This window comes from Bos indicus x Bos taurus, chromosome 1 (assembly GCF_003369695.1).
Source record: "Bos indicus x Bos taurus breed Angus x Brahman F1 hybrid chromosome 1, Bos_hybrid_MaternalHap_v2.0, whole genome shotgun sequence".
In the NCBI taxonomy this organism is placed as follows: Eukaryota; Metazoa; Chordata; class Mammalia; order Artiodactyla; family Bovidae; genus Bos; species Bos indicus x Bos taurus.
The window spans coordinates 44931994-44957289 of record NC_040076.1 but is presented as its reverse complement, the minus strand read 5'-3'; the positions used below and the strand labels follow the sequence as shown (position 1 = coordinate 44957289).

The 25296-nt window shown below is 37.1% G+C and overlaps 1 protein-coding gene across 4 annotated transcripts in view; it reads right to left on the bottom strand.

The window, feature by feature from the left end:
• Positions 1-24676, bottom strand: part of TFG (TRK-fused gene) — a 32350-nt gene extending 7674 nt beyond the window's left edge. For 2 of the 4 annotated variants that reach the window (XM_027561182.1, XM_027561099.1), the window contains exons 1-6: positions 24387-24676; positions 18911-19137; positions 15069-15152; positions 10521-10667; positions 6502-6669; positions 2621-2749 (exon numbers count right to left, since the gene is read on the bottom strand). In XM_027561182.1, the coding sequence (XP_027416983.1) occupies positions 2621-2749; positions 6502-6669; positions 10521-10667; positions 15069-15152; positions 18911-19094 (712 nt within the window). In that variant the 5' untranslated portion in view covers positions 19095-19137; positions 24387-24676. Of the gene's footprint in view, positions 1-2608; positions 2750-6501; positions 6670-10520; positions 10668-15068; positions 15153-18910; positions 19138-24386 lie in introns of all 4 variants that reach the window. The other 2 variants (XM_027561016.1, XM_027560941.1) reach the window with 2 other exon arrangements.
• Positions 24677-25296: the final 620 nt, after the last annotated feature.

Sequence of the window (25296 nt, the reverse complement as noted above, 5' to 3'; positions counted from 1 at the left end):
ATTAAAAAGAAAAGAATATCATTTAGACATGCATACTGAAATGGCTGAGTGAAAAGCTGGGGGGGATACGGGACAAGAAAGCTGGAATGTTAAAACATTAAGCTACATGAAAGAAACATGAAGTTATCTTTACTTTTGTATGTTTCAAAACATACAAATTTTACAATTTACATAATAAAAGCTACTTATCCATTATATTAGCATATGATTTTACAGATTCCAATTATATCTTTGTCATCTTTTTGCTTCTCAAATAGCAATACTTTCTAGTCTTCATTGACTTTTAAGTGCTCTTCTCTGTATCCTCACCACTTTATTGTGTTTTTGGCAACTACTCAAGTCACATAGTTTTCCAGTAACAGAAGCACTTGCTTCACTGAAAAAGGATAATACTGTCCATTTTGTTTCTTTTCATGACGCTTAACATTTTGTTGATCCTTTTAAATGAACAATATATTAAGACTTAAATCCTTAGGAAAAAAATTTACAAATCCAAGATCCCTCTTATGGAATTTAAATAACTCAGAATTATTTATTTTAGATTATTATTTCACATTCTAAGAGATTTATATGTTAATTATTAGTAATAGATTTGTACTTCTGTTGGTTATTCTGCTCAAAGCATAACCAGCAGCTGATCTAACTAAATGGTGATACCAGGAACTCATTATATATTTCGCATATATCAAAAGGTATTCATTAAAGTAGCCAGTCTTAACCATGATATGCTATACGTATTGTGAAGTGTTTCAAATCAGTCACACTCCAGATTTCCAATATGTAGTATGAAAACCAGAATGTTTTTAATAATGATTACATGCTAATACACTGGATATACGAGATTAAATTAAATATATAACAAAAATTAATTTTACCATTAAAAAATTTTTTTAATGCAGCTAGTAGAAAATTTAAAATCATATATAGCTTCCACAGTATTTCTTTTGAACACCAATGATCTAGAGATTCACCTCTAAAATGCTAATCTATTGACTGATGTCACATTAGTAACTATACAATTTTTTCTACTGTAAGTTTTAATGTACACTAAAAAGTAACAGCTTTAAGAAGGCATATAATTAATGCCACCATATGGTGTCAATCTGATGACTCGGAAAAAGGGAACTTGGTTGCTGGGTGTCAGAAGTGAGAGATAGCATTTTCCAATTTCCACTGTATATCCTTTTATATTTTTAAAATTTACCTATCTGAAAATAAACTTTCAATTAAGATAAACCCTTGAAAGAATAATTTGAGATATTATTAGCAGATCCTTAAATCCCTTTCCTTTATAAGTGAACAGCAAACATAATTTGGTACAATTACCCTTCCAACTCCCATCCTACAGCCGTATACGTGGCTAAAAATGGGTTGCTTTTTTCTTTTTTAAAGATGTTAGTTCACCTGATATAGCCATTAAACTCCCATCATATCCAAACTCTGCTTTTCCCTGTTTCAGACACATCTGCTTCAATTCTAACTGGTCCAGTTCTGGCAGCTGCACCTTGGTACAAAAGAAAAGACTAGAACTAAAGTTGGTTGAGAAGAGGCTTCAACAATAAGAAAATTCTTCCCAAACTACTCATTTCTCAGCAAAATGACACCTGCTGGTTCCTATCACTACCATTCATCCAATTCATCCAACGGGACAAATCTAAAAGTACCCAAAATAATTAAGAATCTATTACAAAAGTGCCCCTTCATTTAAGGCTGTTTTGGGAGATTTACTTAACTTGACTGATAAACTCAGTCACTTGCTTCTGGTGCTGAAAATACATCTTATCACACTACCTGACCCCTTTATACAGATAGAGCACCACCTGGTGACCTTTAAAGTAAAATATGGGGCTTTAAAAGGCCTAACATGCACAGGCAATTCAAAGAAAGACTATCTGACCATCTAGAAGGAACCCTAAATCAGTAAGTCTGAGGGCATGTTCTGCAGCGCTTCCAAGGGTTTCAATGAGGCACCTCAGTGTCTGCTATTCTGCACTTGCAATTTCCTTCAACAACAGCAATGACCCCTTACTTGTTTAATGACTGAGCTTTTTTACATTCTGTTTCATTTAGGACTTAAGACATTCTCTGAAAACCACTGATTCGGTTCACTTTTCTGTGGGAGAATATCAAAACCCAGAGAGATTAAACTGCTCATCTGAGGACGTGATATTTAGAGAGGAAAAAGTCTGATTTAAAATACACTGCTTTTTCTATAAAAGACTTATTGCTAACTGCATAAAAATATAAAGGGCTATTTATCTTTAAAAAAAAAACTGAAGTTATGCTTTACCTTTGTTTTTTAAATCTTTTTAAATTACAAAAATAATACACAGTTGCAAGACGGGAGGGGAGAAGGAAATAAAATAGAACCTAAAAATTATGCCTTATACTTTAGGTTTTTTTTTCTTTTCAATGTTCAGAAGCATACCTGACATTGTTCTATTCAGTTTTTTAACCCGAAAGCATACTACATCAGTACGTCAAAAATATTGACAATTGTGTTCACAGCATGAATGAACATGTAAGCTTTTCACCATTACCAAAAATGTCATAATAAACATTTCTGCACATGTAACTTTCCGCACATGTGCTTTAAGCTCTATTTTACCTTCACTCTGACCTGCTTGAGTCTGAGCTCCTGTATATGGTGGCTGCTGTGGCTGAACTCCTGGTGGGTGAGCTGCGGAGGAGGAGGAAGCAATGCTGTCGGGAGTTCCTGACCGGTCTTCTGCAGGAGCACTGGGAGGCCCTGGGTGGTCATGAAAAGTCAGCTCAGTTTCTAATATAAGATCTGTCCCCAACAAGCTCAATTAGTAAATTTGGTTAAGAGACTAAAAGTAAAGTACTACAGAATAAGCATAACCCAAAGGCAGCCTTCTAAACTGATGTGTGTATATATACTTTTTTCCTTTGCTCCAATCTCACAAGAATCCAAAGCTACGACTAGAAATCCTTCCCTATAGAGTGTAGTGCTACATTCCTGAGTCTTAAACTCACCTCTGCACTGCAAAATATCCACCCCTTTGTACAATCCTATTCATTCCCCCAAGTGATCATTAATTGCCATTCCTTCCACAGTACCAGTTTTACCTATCTAAAACATTCCTTAAATAGTCCTCCACACTTCTAGTGAGCTTTCTTCACTCAAAAATACTTTTCTCCACTTGTGAACTTCTATAGAGTATACGTCTATTAAGACTTTACCAACTTCCACTCTGCATTTTTAAACAGAAAAGTCTTCCCTCTTAGACTAGGAGTTCTTTTGGCCAGGCACCTTTCTGATTCTGTCTCACAAAGTCTACATCTTAAAATATACATGGAACCACTCAAAATTCTTTTAAAATAATGAACAAAGAAGTAAATGGAGAGAATCTGCTGTAGTTCTAATACTATATAATGAGCAAAACAGACATTCTGAAGACAAAAATTTGTTTAAGTTATTTTTGTTTGTGCAATACAGAATAGTATGATTAGAAACACTGGTTTTGGAGCCAGACTGCCTCGGTTCAAATCCCAATGCTGCCACTTAGTAGCTCTGTAAATCCAGGCTTGCTACTTGATCTCTTTCTGTGCTTCAGTTTCCTCATCTGTAACAAAAGCAATACTAATTCCTACTTCATAAGATTACATAAGGATTATGAGTTAATAAGAGCTTATAGCAAGTGCTTATAAAAGTAATTTTATGGGGAGGGGCAAGAGGCATAGGGGAATTAAGAGGTCTAAACTATTATATATACAGTAAGTAAGCTATAAGAATATATTATATCACAGAAAATATAGCCAATATTTTATAATAACCATAAGTAAAACATAACCTTTAAAAATTGTAAATCACTATGTTGAACATCTGAAACTTCACATAATATCATAGCATCAGCTATACCTCAACAAAAATATATATTAAAAATAAACATTAAAATATTGTTAAAATATATTAAATATATCAATATGGCTAATATAAAATGTATTTTAAATGAAAATTTTAAAGTGATTATATAACAAGAACTTATAAAAGTGATTACCACTTAAAAAGCCCTACATAAGTACTTGTTATTAGTAGCAGACTAATTTCCCTGAGGCCAAACCTCTATCCTTTCAACTGGTCTAACCCAAAACTTACTAGCACTGTATCAGGCATACAGTTGGAAGCTGACAGTTCAGGTATTCATGAGAACCTAAAACTAGGATAACGGTACTGGTAGTGCAAGAGAAACTGATGAGTGCCAGAGTAAAATGTATGATCACTGCTGTGCACCACCATTTCACTGATATTTATCAACATTAGACAAATACATACACACACATCCCCAAGAAGGGTAACACAGATAACACAAAGACACTATGTTATTATTCTAAAAAAATATTACTTCCATTCTTTTCTCCCCTGCATGTAAGCTATTAATGTTGCTTATCCTATCGTTAATATTTTATCCCTCCTTCCCATGTCTACATTCACTACTGCTACTGAGTTTTTCACATCATAACCCAAGTAACTACAAAGAACCCTGGCATTTTCTATGTGTAGTTTTTCCTACTTCAATTCAATATACAAAGCTACCAGAAAAATGGCCTTCAAATACAATATGAATCATAGTAATCATATTATTCTGGTCTATACTATATTCTTAAACATTTAAGCCTAACTTCATATATAACTATTTACTCCCTCCACCTGGCTTATCCTGAAGTCTTAAATATTAAGAAGCTGTAATATTAACTTGTGTTTCAGTTAATCTACAAAAAGTTTCTGTTTTTCAGATAGACCACTTATCTGATGTCTTCTTTTGCCAACAACATACATGATATACAAGTAGCTGTCTTTTCCAGAATGTTACACACACAATTCTCTTTGATAAATAACCCCATAAAAGTCTCAAAGAAAAAAAAATTAATAGAAAATCCTATTTTTTCAGTTACTGATAATGACAAAGTAAACTGATCAGGTGAAACCTCCCCCAAAATAACAATTTAAAACCCTGGTCAAAGAAGACGAAAACAACTACTTGAAATTATTGGAAGTCAGCCAAATGTTGGCGAACACCAGGAAAGAGTTTACCCTCAATGGAATTACAATGGGTAAGAACAGCAAACTGTGATCTCTGCAGTTTCAACTGCAGAAAACCAGTGTTAACTTCATGGTTGGCTACATAGCTAGAAATTTGAGGAAAATCCATTCAGGAAGGAACGAGAAGAAATGAGATCTAAAATCTGAATATAAGCTCCAAAGCCCGAGCTGACCACAGAATTAGGTGGAGAGAGGGTGACACCAAGAGGGTACAGAATAAAAAGCAGCATCTAGAGCTGAAAGGACTGAGCAGAGCTGAGTCAGAGCTGAAGCAGTCAGCGGCTTCACTCTGGGTGAAAACGGGAGTAGTGTGAATAAATATTAGAGCAACAGTAACAAAAAATCCTCACAAGAATCTAAAACAAAAATACCTTAATAAATTGAAGAGAAATACAATCTTAACCACCTAAGGGCTTCCTTGGTGTCTCAGATGATAAAAATCTGCCTGCAATGCAGAAGACCCAGGTTTGATCCCTGGGTCAGGAAGATCCCCTAGAGAAGAGAATGGCTACCCAGTTCACTATTCTTGCCTGGGGAATTCCACGGATAGAGGAGCCTGGTGGGTTTGCAGAGTCAGATACAACTGAGTGATTAATACTAAAACAATATTAATGAATGAAAAGGTAAGGAATCTTAACAGAAAAAAAAATAAAACTATAAAAACAACCAAATGGAAATTCTAGAGCTGAAAGCACAATAAATGAAAGGGAAAATTCACTAGAAAGGTTTAACAGCAGATTGGCAATGAAAGGAAAAACACTAGTGAACTTAAAGAGAGATCAACAGGAATCATTCAATCAGAACAACATAGAGAAAAAAGAGTGAAGAAAAAGGAACCTCAGAAACCCATGGGATAACATCAAGCTCTCCAATGGATGTGTAATAGGAATCCCAAGAGAAAAAGCAGAAAAAATGTTGAAGAAATGATGCCCAAAATATACAAAGAAAGTACAATAAAGACACTGTTTTAAGGTTAAGAACATTCAAATAAAAGCACTTTCTACACTAAACTGTCCAGAACTCTACATTTAAATTTCCCTAATTTAAGATCAGAAGAGAGATTAAACCATCAAACATAATTTAGGTCCAGCAAGAAATCTGAAATAAGATCATAAAATGATTCATATTTTTTAAAAAATAAACCCTCTGAATTCTACTTTTGATAAAAGTTACTTGAACCAATCACAGGTTTATTCTTTAAAGAGGAGCGTTCTACTGACTGAGAGAGGGCATGAGAAAGCTTTGCAGGAGCTGGAAACCATCTGCATCTTGACCTTGCTGGTGTTTTACATAGTGTATACATACGTAAAGACTTCCTAAAATGAACCCGTAAGATTTGAGCACTTCACCATTTGCAAGTTATCTTCTATTAAAGAAGGAAGGGGAAGAAAGGAAGGAGAGGGAGAATAAAGGATGCAAGGAAGGCACTAACTTACCTGAAACCTGATCATCTGTTAAGCCAAACGCTGACATGACATTTTTATTGATTTCATCTTGGTTTTTTAAAGGATCAAAAGCTGACATACTTGCTGCCATAACCTGAGTAGACTGTTTACCAGAAGAATCAGCAGCAGCAGGCTTTTCTTCCCTACCATCCACAGTATCTATAAAAGAAATAACCAAAAACTTGTTTCTATTTTATCTATATTCAATAAGGCCTAAAAAATACATGATAGCAAAATACATATGTGCATAAAGTCTGGAATGGTGAGGGTATCTCTGAGTACAAGATTATAATCTTCCTTTCTTCTTTGTTGCTATTTATACTTTTTGTAAAATGGGGGGCAAGGTCAAAAAGAAATGAAAGATAAGTAATAGCTTTTATAAAAAATTTTATCTATGTACGTTCTTAAGAATTATCAGATGAGAAAAAAAATACAAGCATCTTTACACAGAGAAACATTTTACCGTTCTTTTTGGAGTGCTATGACATATATCCTAGTATCAGACACATACTGTGCACTAATGCTTTATTTTCTAAAAGGATAAAAACCTTTTTAAATAAAGTTATGATTATCAACTTTTATGCTTTACTTCTACTTATCTATTGGTTCTTTATCTGTCGGTACATGGAAACCTCAAGCCAACACATATTTTAATTTACAACGTCTTCCTTTAAAATACTTATTACAGATAAAAGATATGTGTCTGAAATGTGCTCAGAATAACATAGGAGGAGTGGAAATGTGTGAGTATAGATGGCATGATACTGTGAGTTGACAACTGGTGAAGTTGTGAGGGTTCATGGGGTTCATTATACCATTATGCCTACTTTCATATATATTAAAATTTTTCCATAATAAAATATTTTGCAAAGTAGAATTTTAAACATTATAAGCAGGAAAAATTTTAAACCACACACTTTTCTTCTAAGGATACTAAGGTTCTGAACACGCATTTATACTACCACCTTGTGAAAGAAAACAGATTCAAGAATACCATACATTTTATAAACAGAAACGTGTAATATTAAAAAAATATTACAAATACTTAAGGCCAACACATAAAAAAATATTACAAATACTTAAGGCCAACACATAAAAAAATATTACAAATACTTAAGGCCAACACATAAAACAATATTACAAATAAAACAAACTAAACAAGTAAAAGAAAACTGCTAACCATTTACTGAAGTAACTGATGTTATCAATTCCTTTCTATTACCAACCAAGTAAATGAGCATTAGATCATCTCTGTGATCATGACCAAAATTGATCTTATGAAAAAATATTATGAACCAAGTGCACTATAAGCACACATGGGCTTGCAGCTCTTTTATTCTTATCATTCCTCTAGTTACATTAGTATCTCCTAAATCTCAGTAGGAAAACTTTTGTAAGTACTCCTTTAAAATGTCTGCCAGTCATCCATCGTCCTCACCAACTTCCCTCCTTCAATTCCAAGACCATATCCCAAGAGCATATGACACCAATTTTAGGATTATTTCCCTTCACACTGCTATCTTTCACTACCTATGTATCCTTCCACTTATGGCAAACTAAATTCATCAGGAAACACAATATATACCCACTAGCCTACTACCTGCTCCAGTAGCTACTGCACAGATACTGCAACAGGTCAATCCAGTACTGAAGGTGACCTACACATCATCTGTCTCACAGAGGAAAGCAACTGTCCAACAAGTCCACTACAGAGGCAGAGTGCTGAAGGACATAGGTAGCTGCATGTTTTGGGCGAGGGCAAGCCACAGGATTCTAAAGAGCTCTGACAGCTGACCGGTACTTTTTTCTGGTAAACTAGACTTTTCTGATGTTTCTGAAAGTTTCTGATGCAGCTTATTTTATGTTTTTGGTTCCCCCCGACCCCCTTGAGAAGATTACTAAATCAGAATATGTTCTAACAGCTTAAAAGCTTAGGAAACTTCATAAAATGAAGCGGGATCAAGAGTTAAGCAATCTAAGTATAGGAGAGGAAACAAAAAATAAACTATAACTGTCTATAAAAATAAAACACAGAATGTCATATTCAGTTCATTAGGCAACTCAAGACACAATAACTAGAAGGATGGCCACATAAAGAAACAATATATGAAATAATTTCCAACATGCAGAGGAGAAACCAATTTTTAACATCTCTTTCCATTAACACAGGTGAGAGGTGAACAATAAAACATATGAACACATGGAATTAAACTCATAAAGAAAAGCAGTATGTGGCAAGAAGTAATGAACAGAAAGGCTGTTCCACCAAAAACAAAAAGCTTATAAATCTATAGGTAATTTCTACACAGTACTGGCTCTACTTATTGAATTTTGATCTAAGACTTCTCTGGTGGCTCAGATGGTAGAGCATGTGCCTGCATTGCCGGAGACCCGGGTTCAGGTCGGGAAGATCCCCTGGAGAAGGAAATGGCAACCCACTCCAGTACTCTTGCCTGGAGAATCCCATGAACGGAGGAGCCTGGTAGGCTACCACGGGGTCACAAAGAGTGGGACACGACTGAGTGGGACACGACTAAGTGACTTGACTTTCTTTCTTTCTTTCATAATACTCTATAGATGCTTCAAGCCCCTAAAATTATATGCAAGTGTTGTTATATCGACATCTATGATTTCTTCTAGGAAAACGGTCAAAGTTTTCATTTTTATGTGGAGAGACAGGTCAGGAAAAGGCAATATGCTTTAACCTGAATACAAAGGCTTTATCATAAAGAGGCTGTAAAGATCTCATTGTATCTCAGCAAATCTTTTTAATATGTTCTAAAATCTAGAGGTAGAACTAGAAATTACTAATTAATCACCAAATATTTATCAGGTCATCTACCATTAACACAATTTCATATGGCTGGAGAAAGCAGGAAATGATTGGGAAAGGCATCTTTATTTAAACTATAACTATAAATTAAACTCCAAAATTTAGAGTATTTCAGAATCTAAAGGTTGCAAGAGATTATATAATGCTACTTTTCCACAAAATCATCTTCTATTAAGCCCTTTATAGCCAGTAATCCAGAATCTATAAAACCTATGAAACTTACATGCAAACACAAAAGTGGTTTTTTAAAAGTGTATATTTTTAAAGTGTAACATCTAAGAATATTAAAAGTTGAGAAGGCAAGTTTTAAAAATCTACTTTCAAGCCATATTTAAATTTCAGTCTACATTTAATATTTGGTCCCCAAACTACTTTCAGTTCCAAATCTGTCATAACAGAACATAAATAGTATGCCATATTTATCATAACATAAATAGTATGTCTGTAAAATGGGAAAAAAATATTTTTTTGCATATTATGAACACTGTGCTTAAGATAAACATTACAACATTTGAATGTACTAATCTACAATTACCTTTACTTGAAACTACTTCATATATCACATAAAACTCAAGAAATGATTTCCATTTCTGAGGTTCATTAACTTTAACATTAAAAAGGGTTCAAGAGTCAAAGGGATTTGAAAACTGACCTATGTCATAACCCAGGAGTCTAAGACTACCTGTAAAACAATCACGCAGACAGCACTTTAACAATGGGATTCCCGGCCCTGCTCCCCAGGAAGTCTGTGATGAGATCCAGGAACTGGTATAATAAAATCTCCCTATAATCAAGGTTCCCCGGGTAGCTCAAACAGTAAAGAATCTGCTTGTAACGTGGGTGACCTGGGTTCGATCCCTGGGTCAGGAAGATCCCCTGGAGAAGAGTGTGGCAACCCACTCCAGTATTCTTGCCTGGAGAACTCCATGGACATAGGAGACTGGTGGGCTCCAGTGCATGGGGTCGCAAAGAGTGAGACACAACTGAGTGACTACCACAACAACAATCTTGATGAACAGCCAGGTTTGGGAAAACAGATATTGAATATTAGCACAGATATAGAAGTAAGAAAGGGTGACAATGGAGGTACCATTTTACTCCTGCTGAAGAATTTTTTTTTTAATCTGCAAAAAGTCATAAGTAGGATAAATGAGAATAAAATGACTTCATGGTCTACCGTTTTCAGGAATGCTGGAGGACGGGCCTGGTTCTCCAGGTGGTTCCAAACTATCCAGTAAGCGATTCACTTTATTTCGAAGTTCTATCAGTTCTCGACGAAGGTATTTCACCTGACTTGATTCAAGGGGTCTTGGTTGGCCATTAACTGGAATAAAAACATTCATTTTCTTAAACTTAGGAAATATTCCTGAATAAATATATCAGTAGAATTATATGTAACAAGGAAAAATCAAAATTAACTTCTTTAAAAAGTTAATTTTGTTTGAACTCAAACAAGATACCTATTGATATCATTCAAATAACTTTTTCAGGAAAGGATTTTCATTGCTAATTTATTTTTGGAAGAAGTAAATATTCATCAGTCTTTGCTGATGAACTACGGCTTATGACCTGTAAGTTCCCCCAAAAAAATACTCATTAAAAGAATTCAACTACAGTGAAATAAAGTAAAATTACAGAAAGCTTTAATGTATTTTAATAGAAATTATGTACCTTCAAAAGCTTTTACTTCACCCAATTCTTTTATAGCCTTGAAATAATACAATAAACACCTTATTAAAAATATAACATGACTGTAGGTCTGTTATCCTTCTTGCCTACTTCTGACCCGCGCCCCCAAAAATTAGCTACCTAAAATAAATGCCCTAAATAAAAAGTAACCTCTTTTAAAAATATGCAGAATTTACAAATTCACATCACCACTGTCCTTCAAAATAGTTACTTTAAAAGAAGCACACAAGCCAGAAAAAGTCAGATTATTCAATAATCATTGGGCCTTTTTTTTAAAGGGTAATGTTAACCTCATTTACCTACTTTATCCAAATGACTTTCAGCTAACTAAAAAAAAAAAAAAAAAAAGGATCCTTCTTCCAGCAAGAAAGACTGTCATCACTGAGATTATTAATTTAAAAAAAAAGTGACATAAGGGTCTGACTGCAAACCTCAAAGTAAGAGTTCAAAAATTAAACTTTTTATGCATTTTATATACTTACAATTTGTGTGTGTGTGTATCTTACATATTTACAAATTCCTAAAGCATCAAACTAGAAAAGGACATCTACTTCAAAATAAAGGTTCAAGGAGATTTTTTGTAGAATATGTTTCAAACATCAATATAAGCTTTAAAAGCTAATCCATCAGTATTTTACATACTACCTATATATTTATGAGAAAGTTCAATATAATTTCCTACCTGTATCAATTATTGGCTTTTACTGGGTATTACTGTTTTTCCTTTAATAGCTGAAAAGAAGGAAAGCAGCTCCTGAAAGCTAAGAACTGGCCCTGTACTGTAAGACAGGCTTTTGTGTTGCTCTAAAAGCTGGCATGGTATTCCCATGTAGGTTGTTGAACATAAACAATTTCAGAACATACCAATAGTACATCAACTGCATCTCAATAAATCTTTTTTTTTAAAGCAAATAAAGAACACCACCAACTATTATTAAAGATCACTCTGGGACTGATATAGCTCAAGACAAAAAAGAAAGCCAATCCATAATCATGTGAGAACTTAGACACAAGAACATTGACCAGAATGTCACAAAAATGACCAAACATCCCTGGCTAATTATGAGTGACACTATTTTACCAATTGCAAGCTTTAGCCTCCATTTACTCCCCATATTTTCTGGATAAGATTTAGTAAGATAAATCATAGGACTACTACCTAATAGGTAAATCATAAATCATGGGATTACTACCTAATCATAGGACAACCCGTACTTCCTGACAACAGCCAATCTAGAGCAAAGCCCCATTACTTCAACCTTATGCAAAACCATCTAACACAAACTCAAGCCCTACAAAAAATTCTTTCTAACACATTTTTACTGACATGCTATTGTTCTCCAAGGTGCTCATTCTCCTTCACAGCAATGTATTAGTATTTGAGGTTAAACTCCCTTTCACTCCTAATATTGCTTACTTCTGCCTTTTAAACTTAATAGATAGAGGTTTGCTAGTTGTATATCTTCAAAATTGCTGATCCCTTCAATTCCCCCAACTTCTAGTTCATTTCTGCTTTTTATTATTTTCTTTTTTCTAAGTTATCTGGACTTACACTATCCTTTTTGTATTTAGCTTTAGCACACTCTAAAAACTTTGTCATGTAAAACTCTTCACTAATTTGAAATTTAACTCCTAATTTGATTTCTTCTATGGTATGTTACTTAAAAGCGTATTTTTATCTTCAAAAATATGGGAGTTTGGGTTATCTTTTTTGCCCAATAGTTTCTAATAAAACCAGAGGAAATGATCTCTAACATATTCCTTCTCTGATACTGAGACTCACTGGAAAACCTAGCAGATGGTCAACTTTTATAAATGTCCAAATGCACTAAAACAAAACTGAATCCTGTCCTGATTGCTAAATGCACACGATCAAGCCTGTATCTATTTTGCTTAAATTTTGAGGCTGCTTGATCTATCAGTTTTGGAAAGAAGAGTATTAACAGTTCTCTTATGATTACAAATTTTTCCTTTTTCAGGTGTGCAGCAAAATGATTCAGTTATACACATATATGTGTATATATATGTGTGTGTTTATATTCTTTTTTTAGATTCTTTTCCATTATAGGTTATTACAAGATATTGAATATAATTCCCTATACAATAGATTCTTGCTATTTATTTACCTTAAGTTTTTTTTAATGTTTTTTCCATAATGCCTAGTTCTTCTTCTTTTATGTCTAATAACAATACATAATTTATTAACACTTCTACTAAGTTCTTAGAAATCTAATCCCACTATTAGTTGTACCCATTGTTTCTTGTTTACATGGATGTTTTATGTGTCCTACAGTTTTAAACTCTAAATTCATCAATAGGATTTTATCTTTGAGAAGCCTATGTTGTTTGGATTGAGAACATATACCCTCCAGATAAGATTTCTGCCTTTGTTTCTTGCACTTTTCATGGTGGTATCCGGTTTTGGGAGTTCCCAAAGGACCATGGTTATAAATCCTTAATAGCTAATCCCTAATAGCTCAGGATATATCAGAGTTTCTTTATCAGTTTCTTGACTTTTCCTCTACCAATGAAGAGATATTTTTCTTCTACAATCTGCTTTTTGAGAGTATAGTCATTGAGAGTCTAGGACACAAGACCATGAAGACACCAAGTGACAAGTCCTTAGATTATGCAGACTAAAACCTTCAGCATTACCACCAAAAGCATCCCAAGCCTCAGCTTTTGGTACTTAAGGCCCTGGTTTTTAATTTCAATTATATTTTGGTCCCTGACATCTTCCTCACGTTCCTGAGCAAGCTCAGGTGTGTAATTCAAAAAATATATGCAGTATTGTTTATCCAGTACATTCTCAGTGTTTGAGATGAAGATTTTCGGTTTACCTAATGCCTGATAACTGGCCAATAGTGGTTAGGTTTTTAGACTCAATATTGTAAAGGGATATGTTTTATTTTTTTTTAATTTAGTAGTTTTTGTTATTAGCATTTTAAAGTGATTCATATTCACCCTTCTTAGATGGAGATGAAATAAATACAAATTAAATCAACTGGCCATTGATCCTATTTCATGGAAATGGGTGAGTCAGTGCTACATAATTTTTAAAAATGCTAACCAAAACATCCAGGAAAAAAGTCCACATTTTTTTTCATATAATCATGCTACTACTTTAACTTTGCAATCATTCCTATCTTTTCCCTTTAGTGTTCTGCCTTGCACATCTGTCATGATCTGTAAGAAAATAAAATCTATAAGATTAAATTTAGTCTTATATTTGTTTTTTAATCAGAAATATCTCAGATCTTGAAATACTACTTAAAAAAACAATGTCTAAAAAAAGTATCAGTTCAGTCACTTAGTTGTGTCCGACTCTTTGCGACCCTATGGACTGCACCACACCAAGTTTCCCTGTCCATCACCAACTCCTGGAGCTTGCTCAAACTCATGTATCAGTCCTATACATTAAACCCTGAGAATAAGTAAAAACATACTACATTGGAAAACAATTATATATTCTTAAAGAACTAAACTAAATTACAGTTTTAACCCTGAAATTATTTTCAATCCTGGAAACACTTATACAAGTGGCATACATTATTATTTAAGGTAACAGCAGATGAGTTATTTAAAATATGTCTACTTTCTATTTATCTTCAAAGGATATAGTTAAGCCTTAAAATTTAAAAATTATGATATAGAAGAAAAAATTATCACTTAATTTTGAATCTTTAAAAGGAATAAACTAAAAAGTATTTCTGGAGAAGGCAGTGGCACCCCACTCCAGTACTCTTGCCTGGAAAATCCCATGGATGGAGGAGCCTGGTAGGCTGCAGTCCGTGGGGTCGCTAAGAGTCAGACATGACTGAGCGACTTCACTTTCACTTTTCACTTTCATGCACTGGAGAAGGAAATGGCAACCCACTCCAGTGTTCTTGCCTGGAGAATCCCAGGGACAGGGGAGCCTGGTGGGCTGCCGTCTATGGGGCTGCACAGAGTCGGACACGACTGAAGTGACGCAGCAGAAAAAGTATTTCATAAAAATACAAAGAAGAGTAAATATATTAGAAAGTTTAGCACTTACCAAATAATGTCAGTTTCAGTATCCTACTACACTGAATTGCAAAGGAAAGGTCAGAACTATCAAAAATTGTTATAAGATCTCCATCTGAAACAAATAAAAATTTCAGATTTGCATCAGTAGTAAGCTAGGATATATATCAATTAAAATGCAAAATGTGGATCACAGAGCATAGAGAATCTTCCATAAAACCTTTAAGCATAAAGGATCTAGGGAAGACGTATTTATCCAAAAGAATACTAAATTAATTTTATTTCTTTCATGGCAAGATATTTATCTTATTCTCATAAGACGAGCCAACACATATCTAAGATTAATGTAATCTTTTACTAATCACCTGGAGGAAATTACAGTTTAGATTGAAATCTTTTCTATTCTAAAATATTTAAATATATTTACCAGAAATCAAGGTAATAATTATTGTCAAGATTCAAATTTTAATTCTAAGCACAGTAAAACACCACTGACACAAACGGAGGGGAAGCCATATATAACAGTAACTAAAAAGGTTGCAAAAATTTTTTTTCTGCAAAATTGTTCTAATAAATGGGTAGACAGTTGAGTCTTTCAGGTCTCCAATCATCTCAACACTAACATGAAAACCATCAATTCTCCTCAGGAAAAATATTCCTGTACACAAGATTCTGAAATCCCCTAGATCCCAAGGATAAAGAATACTATAATCAGCATATCAATTGCCTGTTCAAAAGCTTTCAAAGGGCTAGGGAAAAAATGGCTAGAGAAAAAACAGAAGAGAAGCCATTCCAAGGTATCCTCACAGACACAGCTGGGGGAGCAGGGCTGTCACGGGGAGGCTGAGAGGCTGCTCCAGCCATGCTCTGTACACCAATTTTAACACTGATTAGGCCGGTTATTTTGGATAAAGATGGCAATAAAAGCCATAACTGAGAGTTTTATCTTCTCTTTACAGCAGACCAATGTTTTGGGTTTTTTTTTTTCACAACACACACATCTAATGCTCAACTTTAGGGATTCTACTCATAAACATATTTTTAAGTACATATGTAAAAGAAGGAAATTTTCTATAACTGATTTTTTCTTTTCTGATTTCCCCAACAGAAATAAAGAGTATCTATGACATCAGGAATTCTTTACCTAAGTCAGCTCTCTAAACTAGTACCCAATACAGTCTATGGAACACAAATCTGTATAATTTAAAAAAGCACTCAAAAACACAATGAAAAACAAATTCAATGTGATAACCAGATGTAGAAGACAGTTTCAACAACGAGGATACCCTAAGCTAGGGAGTTACAAACTGCAATCAATGGATAAATTCTGGCTTAAAGAATTCAAACTAAGGATAGTTTTTTATATTTTTAAAAGGTCTACAAAAAAGATTAGCAAGGCCTTATAGGACCCACAATTCTAAAATATTATGTTGTCCTTTAAAGAAGGAGTTGGCTGACCCTTCCATAAACAAAAATGAGTTAAAAGAAAGGCAGTAAAATAGTAAAGTTCATTTAAGATATGCCAACTCTGAGGTAAGAGCAAATCATCTCAGGTTTTGTTGTACAGTCACTAAGTCGTGTCCAACTCTTTGTAACTCCATGGACTGCAGCACACCCGGCCTCCTGGTCCCCCACTATCTCCCGGAGTTTGCCCAAGTCCACTGCCAGCTCTGAGGTAAAAGCAAACCATCTCAGGTAAAACCATTAAAAACTTGAGTTGTAAAGTCAAACAAGAAAAAGAACAAACTCATCACATTTACACACACATTTGGAAGTCAAACGGGATAATCAATATATTGTAAATAGATGACGTTACTAGATCAGTTCAGTTGCTCAGTCGTGTCCGACTCTTTGCGACCCTAGAAAGGCAGCACGCCAGGCCTCCCTGTCCATCACCAACTCCCAGAGTCCGTTACTAGGGAAGAGAATAAGAAAACGCTCTCCTTTTTTGTTTCTTAACAAGGATGACCCTCAAAAATTTGTTTTGGGTAACATTAGATGAAGGGGTTTCCCCTGTGACTCAGCTGGTAAAGAATATGCCTGCCAATGCAAGACGGAGAAGGCAATGGCACCCCACTCCAGTACTCTTGCCTGGAAAATCCCATGGATGGAGGAGCCTGGTAGGCTACAGTCCACAGGGTCGCTAAGAGTCGGGCACGACTGAGCGACTTCACTTTCACTTTTCACTTTCATGCATTGGAGAAGGAAATGGCACCCACTCCAGTGTTCTTGCCTGGAGAATCCCAGGGACAGAGGAGCCTGGTGGGCTGCTGTCTATGGGGTCGCACAGAGTCAGACACAACTGAAGCGACTTAACAGCAGTAGCAGCAGCAGCCAACGCAGGAGACACAAGAGATGTGAGTTCAATCCCTGGGTCAGGAAGATCCCCTGGAGGAGAGCATAACTATCCACTCCAGTATTCTTACCTAGAGAATTCCATAAACAGAGGAGCCTGGCAGGCTACAGTCCATGGGGTTGCAAAGAGTCGGACACAACTGAGCGCCTAACACTTCCACTTTTCAGTATTATATGAAATATTGAAAAAATGAAAAGCATATTATACCTCTAGTGAAATAATTGGCTTAGTTGACCATCAGTGATTTATACTCTCCTTCCACAGGCTAAGTTGTTGTAAAGTGGCTAACCAAGCAGGGACAAGTTCCCAACCCACTAACATCTCAGCACAGTCATGTGACTGGGGTCTGGTCAATGTGATGTGAGCTGAAATATAAACCACCTCAAGGCCTAGAGAATACAATCTCCCATGTGATCCTCTATACTCCATCTTCATGCATCTGCTTGCTGAATGCATGTGAGCTTGTAAGCCATGTACTGAAGACATCAGAGCTTATGTCAACCTGGGCCCCTGAATAATTTCTTGAACGTTAAACCACTGAGATTTTAAGATTTTTATACTAACAGCTGACATTACTTTAAACCAACACGCAGAGAGAAACACAGAAGCTATTAGGAATAAGAAAACTGAGATAGCACAGTGTCAGAGAAGTAAGAGTATTTATAAAACGATGCTGAGGATAGCAGTGCCAAGTGTTGAGATCAAGATGAAACAGACTGGAAATAAATTCAGCAGTAGTAAAGATACTCGTAACCACCTAAAGCCCAATTTCATTAGAGATGTTAACAAAGACGACAGATCAAAAGAAAAAGAAATAGAGTCTACTGAGGCAGGTGTGAAACCCTGCAGTCGGAACAGCAGAACAAACTGTAAATGCAGGAATAATGATTCTGATTATATTTTCATTATCAAGGCCAATTTTTTAAAGAGATTTTGCCTTGATTATACCAATAATAAACAAATGCTTTATGTTTCAAAAAAGAGAAACGACAGTCTACTAATATAATTCCACTATGTCGTTGATGATATATTTGTCAGGTAAAACCCATCTCCATAAAAAGTTTTGTAGTCAAATTAGCCTGGGAACACTGCATAAACTGAGAAAGTACTTCAGCATATTACGTGCTCTGAAAATTCCTGCAAAAAATCAGCTTTTCCATACTTTCACGAATACTTTCTCATTCAAAATGTACTACCATCCCTTTCACTTTAGGAAATATAAGTGTAAGTTTGGTTTTAAAGCAAAAAGGAAGCCAGAATTGTACAGGCATAAAAGAAAAACAAATGGCTTGTAAAAATGTGTGACAGTATCCTATCACTTAAAACCCCTTTCTAATAATAAATCACTTGGCAAATTTTTAACTTATAACTAACTACATGAGCATTCCCTTAAGTAAAGGAAAGTGGTACTCAATTACCATAGGAGGAAACAGAATTTTTATTTGGAGTTCAATGAAAAATGGGCAAAAGAACACATATAATATTTAAACTTCTAAAAACTTGAGAAATACTCTTACCTTCATCTTTATATTTTATTGTAACTTCATCATTACTCAGAAGTTTTCCTCTGAAGACTCGCTGCATCATTAACACTAACTCATCATAAGTAATATCTTCATTATGAATGGGAATTCGTCGAATATCCTCCCCAAGTTGAGCTTTTATGATTAGTTTCCCACTCAGATCCAACTGCCCATTCATGGTGGACTCCAGGATGTTGTATATATATAACTCTAGAGAAAGACTGACAAAATGATCTTGATGATTAAATAGCTATAAAACATACTTAAAAAGCTAAAAAGCAAAGCTACTATTCAGTTCAGTTCAGTCGCTCAGTCGTATCTAACTCTACGACCCCATGAATCACAGCACGCCAGGCCTCCCTGTCCATCACCATCTCCCAGAGTTCACTCAGACCCACGTCCATCAAGTCAATGATGCCATCCATCCAGCCATCTCATCTTCTGCCGTTCCCTTCTCCTCCTGCCCCCAATCCCTCCCAGCATCAGAGTCTTTTCCAATGAGTCAACACTTCGCATGAGGTGGCCAAAGTATTGGAGTTTCAGCTTTAGCATCATTCCTTCCAAAGGGCTGATCTCCTTCAGAATGGACTGGTTGGATCTCCTTGCAGTCCAAGGGACTCTCAAGAGTCTTCTCCAACACCACAGTTCAAAAGCATCAATTCTTTGGCGCTCAGCTTTCTTCACAGTCCAACTCTCACATCCTTACATGACCACAGGAAAAACCATAGCCTTGACTAGACGGACCTTTGTTGGCAAAGTAATGTCTCTGCTTTTCAATATGCTATCTAGGTTGGTCATAACCTTCCTTCCAAGGAGTAAGCATCTTTTAATTTCATGGCTGCAGTCACTATCTGCAGTGATTTTGAAGCCCCCCAAAATAAAGTCTGACATTGTTTCCACTGTTTCCCCATCTATTAGAATCTAAGAAATTCTCAGTTTCAAAGGAAATTCACTGTTCCAATGTTACCATATTTATGGTAAAATAGTCTGGAACTGGTTTTATTATGTGCATAAAAAAATAACTTTTATTATTTTATGTCTGTTATTATTTTACCCATATATTTAACTGCTCATCTGATTTAGATTTCTTACTTAACATGTCTAGAACAAAATCCTGATCTTCCCCTCAAAGTGTGCTTCTCTTGTAGTTTTCTCCATCTCTATTAATAACAATTCTCCTAAGATATTCAAAATAAACAACAAAAAAAACTTAGTTCCTCTCTTTCCCGCACACTTTACATATACCAAATTGCCAATGAATATAGCTGCCACAACTTTCAGAATATCTCTAGAGGTCTACTCTTCACCTCTATCAACTTAATCCAAGCCACCATCATCTCTTACCTGGATTACTGCAAAAGACTCCTAACTGGTCTGCCTGCCTTTTACCTTTGTTTGCTTAACAAGTGAGTGAGTGAGTGAGTGAGTGAAGTTGCTCAGTCGTGTCCAACTCTTTGCGAACCCGTGGACTCCTCCGTCCATGGGATTCTCCAGGCAAGAATACTGGAGTGGGTTGCCATCTCCCTCTCCAGGGGATCTTCCCGACCCAGGGATCGAACCCAGGTCTCCCGCATTGCAGGTAGATGCTTTACTGTCTGAACTGAAGGGTTTAGAGGCCGTCAAATGGACACGACCTATAAAGGCAATTTTGATGGTTTTACATAGAAATGACCTCTAATGGAAGAGAACACAAATGGGAACTATTTGAGATACATTTCTATGTAAAATGCTTAACAAAAGTACCCTCAACACATCAGAGTTATCCTGTTAAATAAAATCTGGGAGGTATTGGGGGCAGGAGGAAAAGGGGACGACAGAGGATGAGATGGCTGGATGGCATCACCGATTCGATGGATGTGAGTTTGAGTGAACTCCAGGAAATGGTAATGGACAGGGAGGCCTGGCGTGCTGCGATTCATGGGGTCGCAAAGAGTCAGACATGACTGAGTGACTGAACTGAACTGAGTATAACTACTTTAAAATCTTCCAATAGAGTCTCTTCTCACTCTTGATAAAAGCCAGAACTACAAGGTCAAGGTCTGATTTAACTTCATTTCCCACCTCTCTCCCTGGCCACTCTGCTACACTCAGATTTTACCATCTCCTTCTCAAGACTTGGCACTTGCTGCTTCCTTAACCTTGACCCCTTTTCACACCCCTCACATGATTCATATCTCTGATCAAATGCTAACTTCTCAGAGGTTTTTCCTGGCTATCTAATTTAAAATGGCTTTACTGTCACTTTCTTATTCAGCTTCATTTTCTGGAAAGCACTAATCACTACCAAACATTTAAAAAGTATTAATTTTTATTCTTTTCCACTAGAAAATAGGGAAATAAATGGTTTTGTTCACTGTTATTTCTGGAGCCTAGAACAGTGCCTAGCACAGTTAATTATTCTACAGTCATTAAAAGAAGGACAATCATTAAATACTAGCTTCCAAACCCTACTAGCATGTGTATATTAAATGCTAACCCTGAAGAGCAAAGTATGTGAGAACACTAAAATAGTTTCAAAATTTTCTCGCTAAAATAAGACAGACTACATGAGCATTTTCTCCAATTTTCTTATTTTCAGAACTTGAGGATAAAGAACAAATCAGTGACATCCTCCTGAGCTTTCTAAAAGACTGTCCACTATTGTTTCTCCATCCTCCGTAACGCTCCCATCCCCAATCCTGAGTATGTGTGATTAGACAGCACCCTTAAAAATAAGACAGTGTCAGAGAACTAAATACTAACTTGCTATTGAATTCTGCCTTCTTGGGTTTTATCTTAATCTTAGGTATTCAGCGTGCTTCTCCTATAATGACTTTGCAATCCTAAATTCAAAATAATGTCTGCAGTCTCTAGTAATTTATACCATTATCGTATAACAACAGAAAATACACTTTCGCTTAATTAATATGTTAATATCTCTTCTTCTCAAGGCCTATCTCTTCTTTCCGAGACCAAGATGTTCATGAACACATTATTTGTAACCACAGAGCATTTCCTACTGGTCACATTCTGGTTTCAAAACTATGCTTTTCTACTAGGAGCATTCTACTTTCTTCTCTTAAATGTGTTATTTTATTAACATATTTAGTTTTCCTAGTTCTCTACATCTGCTCCTTTGTGTGTGTGTGAAAACACTCTACCTGGCCCCCAACACACCAACACTTCAAATATTTGAAGGAAGTTTTCATGAATCCTAATTCATTTAATCAGTAGTATACATAAATGCCCTAGTATCCTCATACAAATGCCACATGTCCTTCCAATTAAGTACTTATTATTGTCTCTAGACTCCCTTGACATCCTCTGAACAAATTAATTCTATGAATGAATCTTTAATGCCCATCTTAAAATGGTGCATTAAATACAGAATCTAACACTCTAAGGTCAGTTAAGAACAGAGTGTACTATGTTCTACCACCCAGATGCTACGCATGTCTTAACATAGAAAGAGAATACAGTCAGTGTTTTATCTGCCAATTCTGAGGATGGACATTTCCTAAAGACTTGGATTAACTGAAACCTCCATACAACCCCCCTTCACCTGTGAGCCAAACCAGCCCTCTTCATTTGGCAAACACTTAAATACCTACTGCGTGCCAAGTTCTGAAATATAATTACTTCAGTAAGATGGTTAAGATTTCTCTTTGTTTGTCTTGCAGCCTGAGAGTAATAAAGAACTTCAAATCAATCTATGTAATCTTCTCTTCCCTACAGGATGTGTAAACCGTCAATAATGCAGTTGAAGGACCAGGGCTTAGCTCCAGCAGGATAGTACTACCTATTCTCAGTAGCTTCTAGAATAGTGCCTGACATACAGTAAGTAAAGATTTTTAATACTTTTTGTTCCCTAAACAAAACATGAATGACAAGTGATAAAGTTCTGATAGATTAAAAAAAGGCAGTACTATCAGGTCAGTTCCTAAGTCAAGCCTTCACACTAGCTAGAGATGACTCCCTACAACTGACATAACCCTAAATAGAGACATTTCCAACAATGAATATAATTGATATAATCCTTTTGATCATAAAGGAATTGGTGCCCAGTTCCAATGACTCTGAAAATATGAGCCCCTTTTTAAATACTTGACACCTGCCATGTTTGCCTGCGAATTCACTTACTGGCTAGTGCTTCTCTTGGACTGTAAACTACCTGTGGCCAGGAACCAGGTCTTCTTTCCTAAGGCTGTCTCCATTTTGTGCAGTCATCGCCATAAGTTATGGTATAAAACAGGTTATCACAAAAACAAAAGCACCTCGAAATTCTCTCTTCCAGAGAAAATCCTATCACCCTATTTTTTTATGTAACTGTAGAATCCAGGTCCTCTTTTTCTCTAGCCTCAATCACAAAGTAGAGACTGCTATGAACTACTAGTTCCCAGGGCTGCTGGTGACATCCTCACAGCTTTTTCAGCTCCCCATTTCTCCTTTCATCGTGTCTTTGCCCTACTCCCTCTGAAGGCCAGAAATGACTCGGCCACTAACTTATGAAATCTTCCAACAGGAACACTGTTCTCAGAACTGGACAGTAAAGTGACATGCCCAAGGAAACATGTAAAAAGCCTGCCTCTTTGAACCAGGATCCAGGTTCAGTGACCAAACCTCCAGCTCCACCAGCCCTGTGGTGAGGGCCCTGTTCAGTGAATTTGCTTAGGCAACTCCAGAGGGTAGAAATTTCCTTTAAGAAACCCTAAACAAAACCAACCTTCGAGTACTCCAAAGAATGCAAAGGGCCTCAAATTCTGCCTGACCCAAAGACAGCGTTGATGGTAAAGATTTCTCCCACTAGCTGCGTGACCTCAGGAAATACTTCTTAAAGTCTCACCTTCGTCAACTGCAAAATGGGAATATCTAAATTTGGAAGAATCCTTGTAACGATTAAATGAGACTGTGAATTTAAACTACTTAGCACATTGCCTAGCAAAGTAAACTCTTGAAAAGTTAGTTGTCATCACCACTACTAGACTGGGTTTGGCCTCCAGACGGCGCTTGATGAAGCACTAATATGGTCAAGGAACAAGGCTTCCCCAGGCGACCCCCAATCAACTAATTCCCATAGGCGCCATTCTCCCCACTTCTCACCCTTTCAAGCACCTCTGAGGGTTAGGCACTGGACCACCCCAGATCTCCAAAAATCCCTCTCCGCTCCCTCCGGCTGTCCGACGCCTTGGAGCCAAGCGCGATCGACACAAATGTTCTTGCTGGCACAAACATCTCCTAAAGCTCCCCATAGGTCCGCTTCGTTGCCACGGTGGCCAGTGGCACCCCCACTCCGCCCCTCCCCCGCCGTGGCCTCTCCTCGAGGCGAGGCCCGGCCCGGCCTCAGTCCTCGGCCTCCAGAACCTTCCCACGACCCCTCCGACCCCACCCGCCCCGCGCTCGCCGGTTCGAACGAGGCCCTCGCAGCGTTTCCACGTCTCCCGGCCAGCCTGGCCGGAGAAATCTGCCGCGACCCCGTCTTCAGCGGCCATACCGTCTTCCCGAGGCCGCCACTGCCGCCCCTCCGCGGGTCTCCGCTGATCCGACCCCGTGCGAGGCCGCCACCGTCGGGCTTTGGGGCGTTGGGGGAAGGCTGCGGTCACAGCCCACTCGGTTGCCCTCCGGGGCCGCCGCACCTCGCTGGCAGACTCGCGCGGGCCCCGACCAATCGCACTGACCCACCAAGCCTAGCGAGAGCTCGGGCCCAGTACGTGGCAGGTGGGGAACGAAGAGGGGCGGGAATAAGAAGAAAATCTGTCCTTTCGCTCCGCCTCAGAGCTATCGGACCGACCCAGGACGCATGCGCGACGTCGATAGGGCGGGGACTAACGACGCCGGGGTCTGCAGGGGTCTGAGTCTCTGCTTTCTCACTGGATGACTGGATAAGTGTAGGAAGTGCACGCAGAACGGATGGACGCATGCGCGGGGCGTGACCAGGCACTTCCGGTTTTCCTAAGCAGTAGTATTTCCCGTTTCTCGCCCGTGGGCGGGACGTAATTTGGTCTTCTGGACTCTGAGAGCTAAGAGTAGGCGTTTGTCCAAGTTTGTGTTTTTTTGTTGTTTTGTAGCCATTGTAGTTCTCCTAGTCCTATCTAGAAAAAACTAACCTTTTCCCCGCCTTCCTTCTACAAACTCATTCATTCATTATTGGGCGCCTACGCTTTGTCAGGCACTGTGCGGGGAATGGGAATGAATCAGTTTCTGAACAAGGAGTTCCCAACAGCGTTTACGAGACAGGGCAGATTTTATGGATGTGTAAAAGGTGAAGGCTAGGAAATTAGAACTCATTAAGGATCCCAGAGCCATTTTGGAAATAAGATATTTGGGCGTGCATTACATACTCTTTTCATTTATCTAAAGCATTTGTTTTGAATATGCGTGTTTATATAAGAAGTATGCTGGCT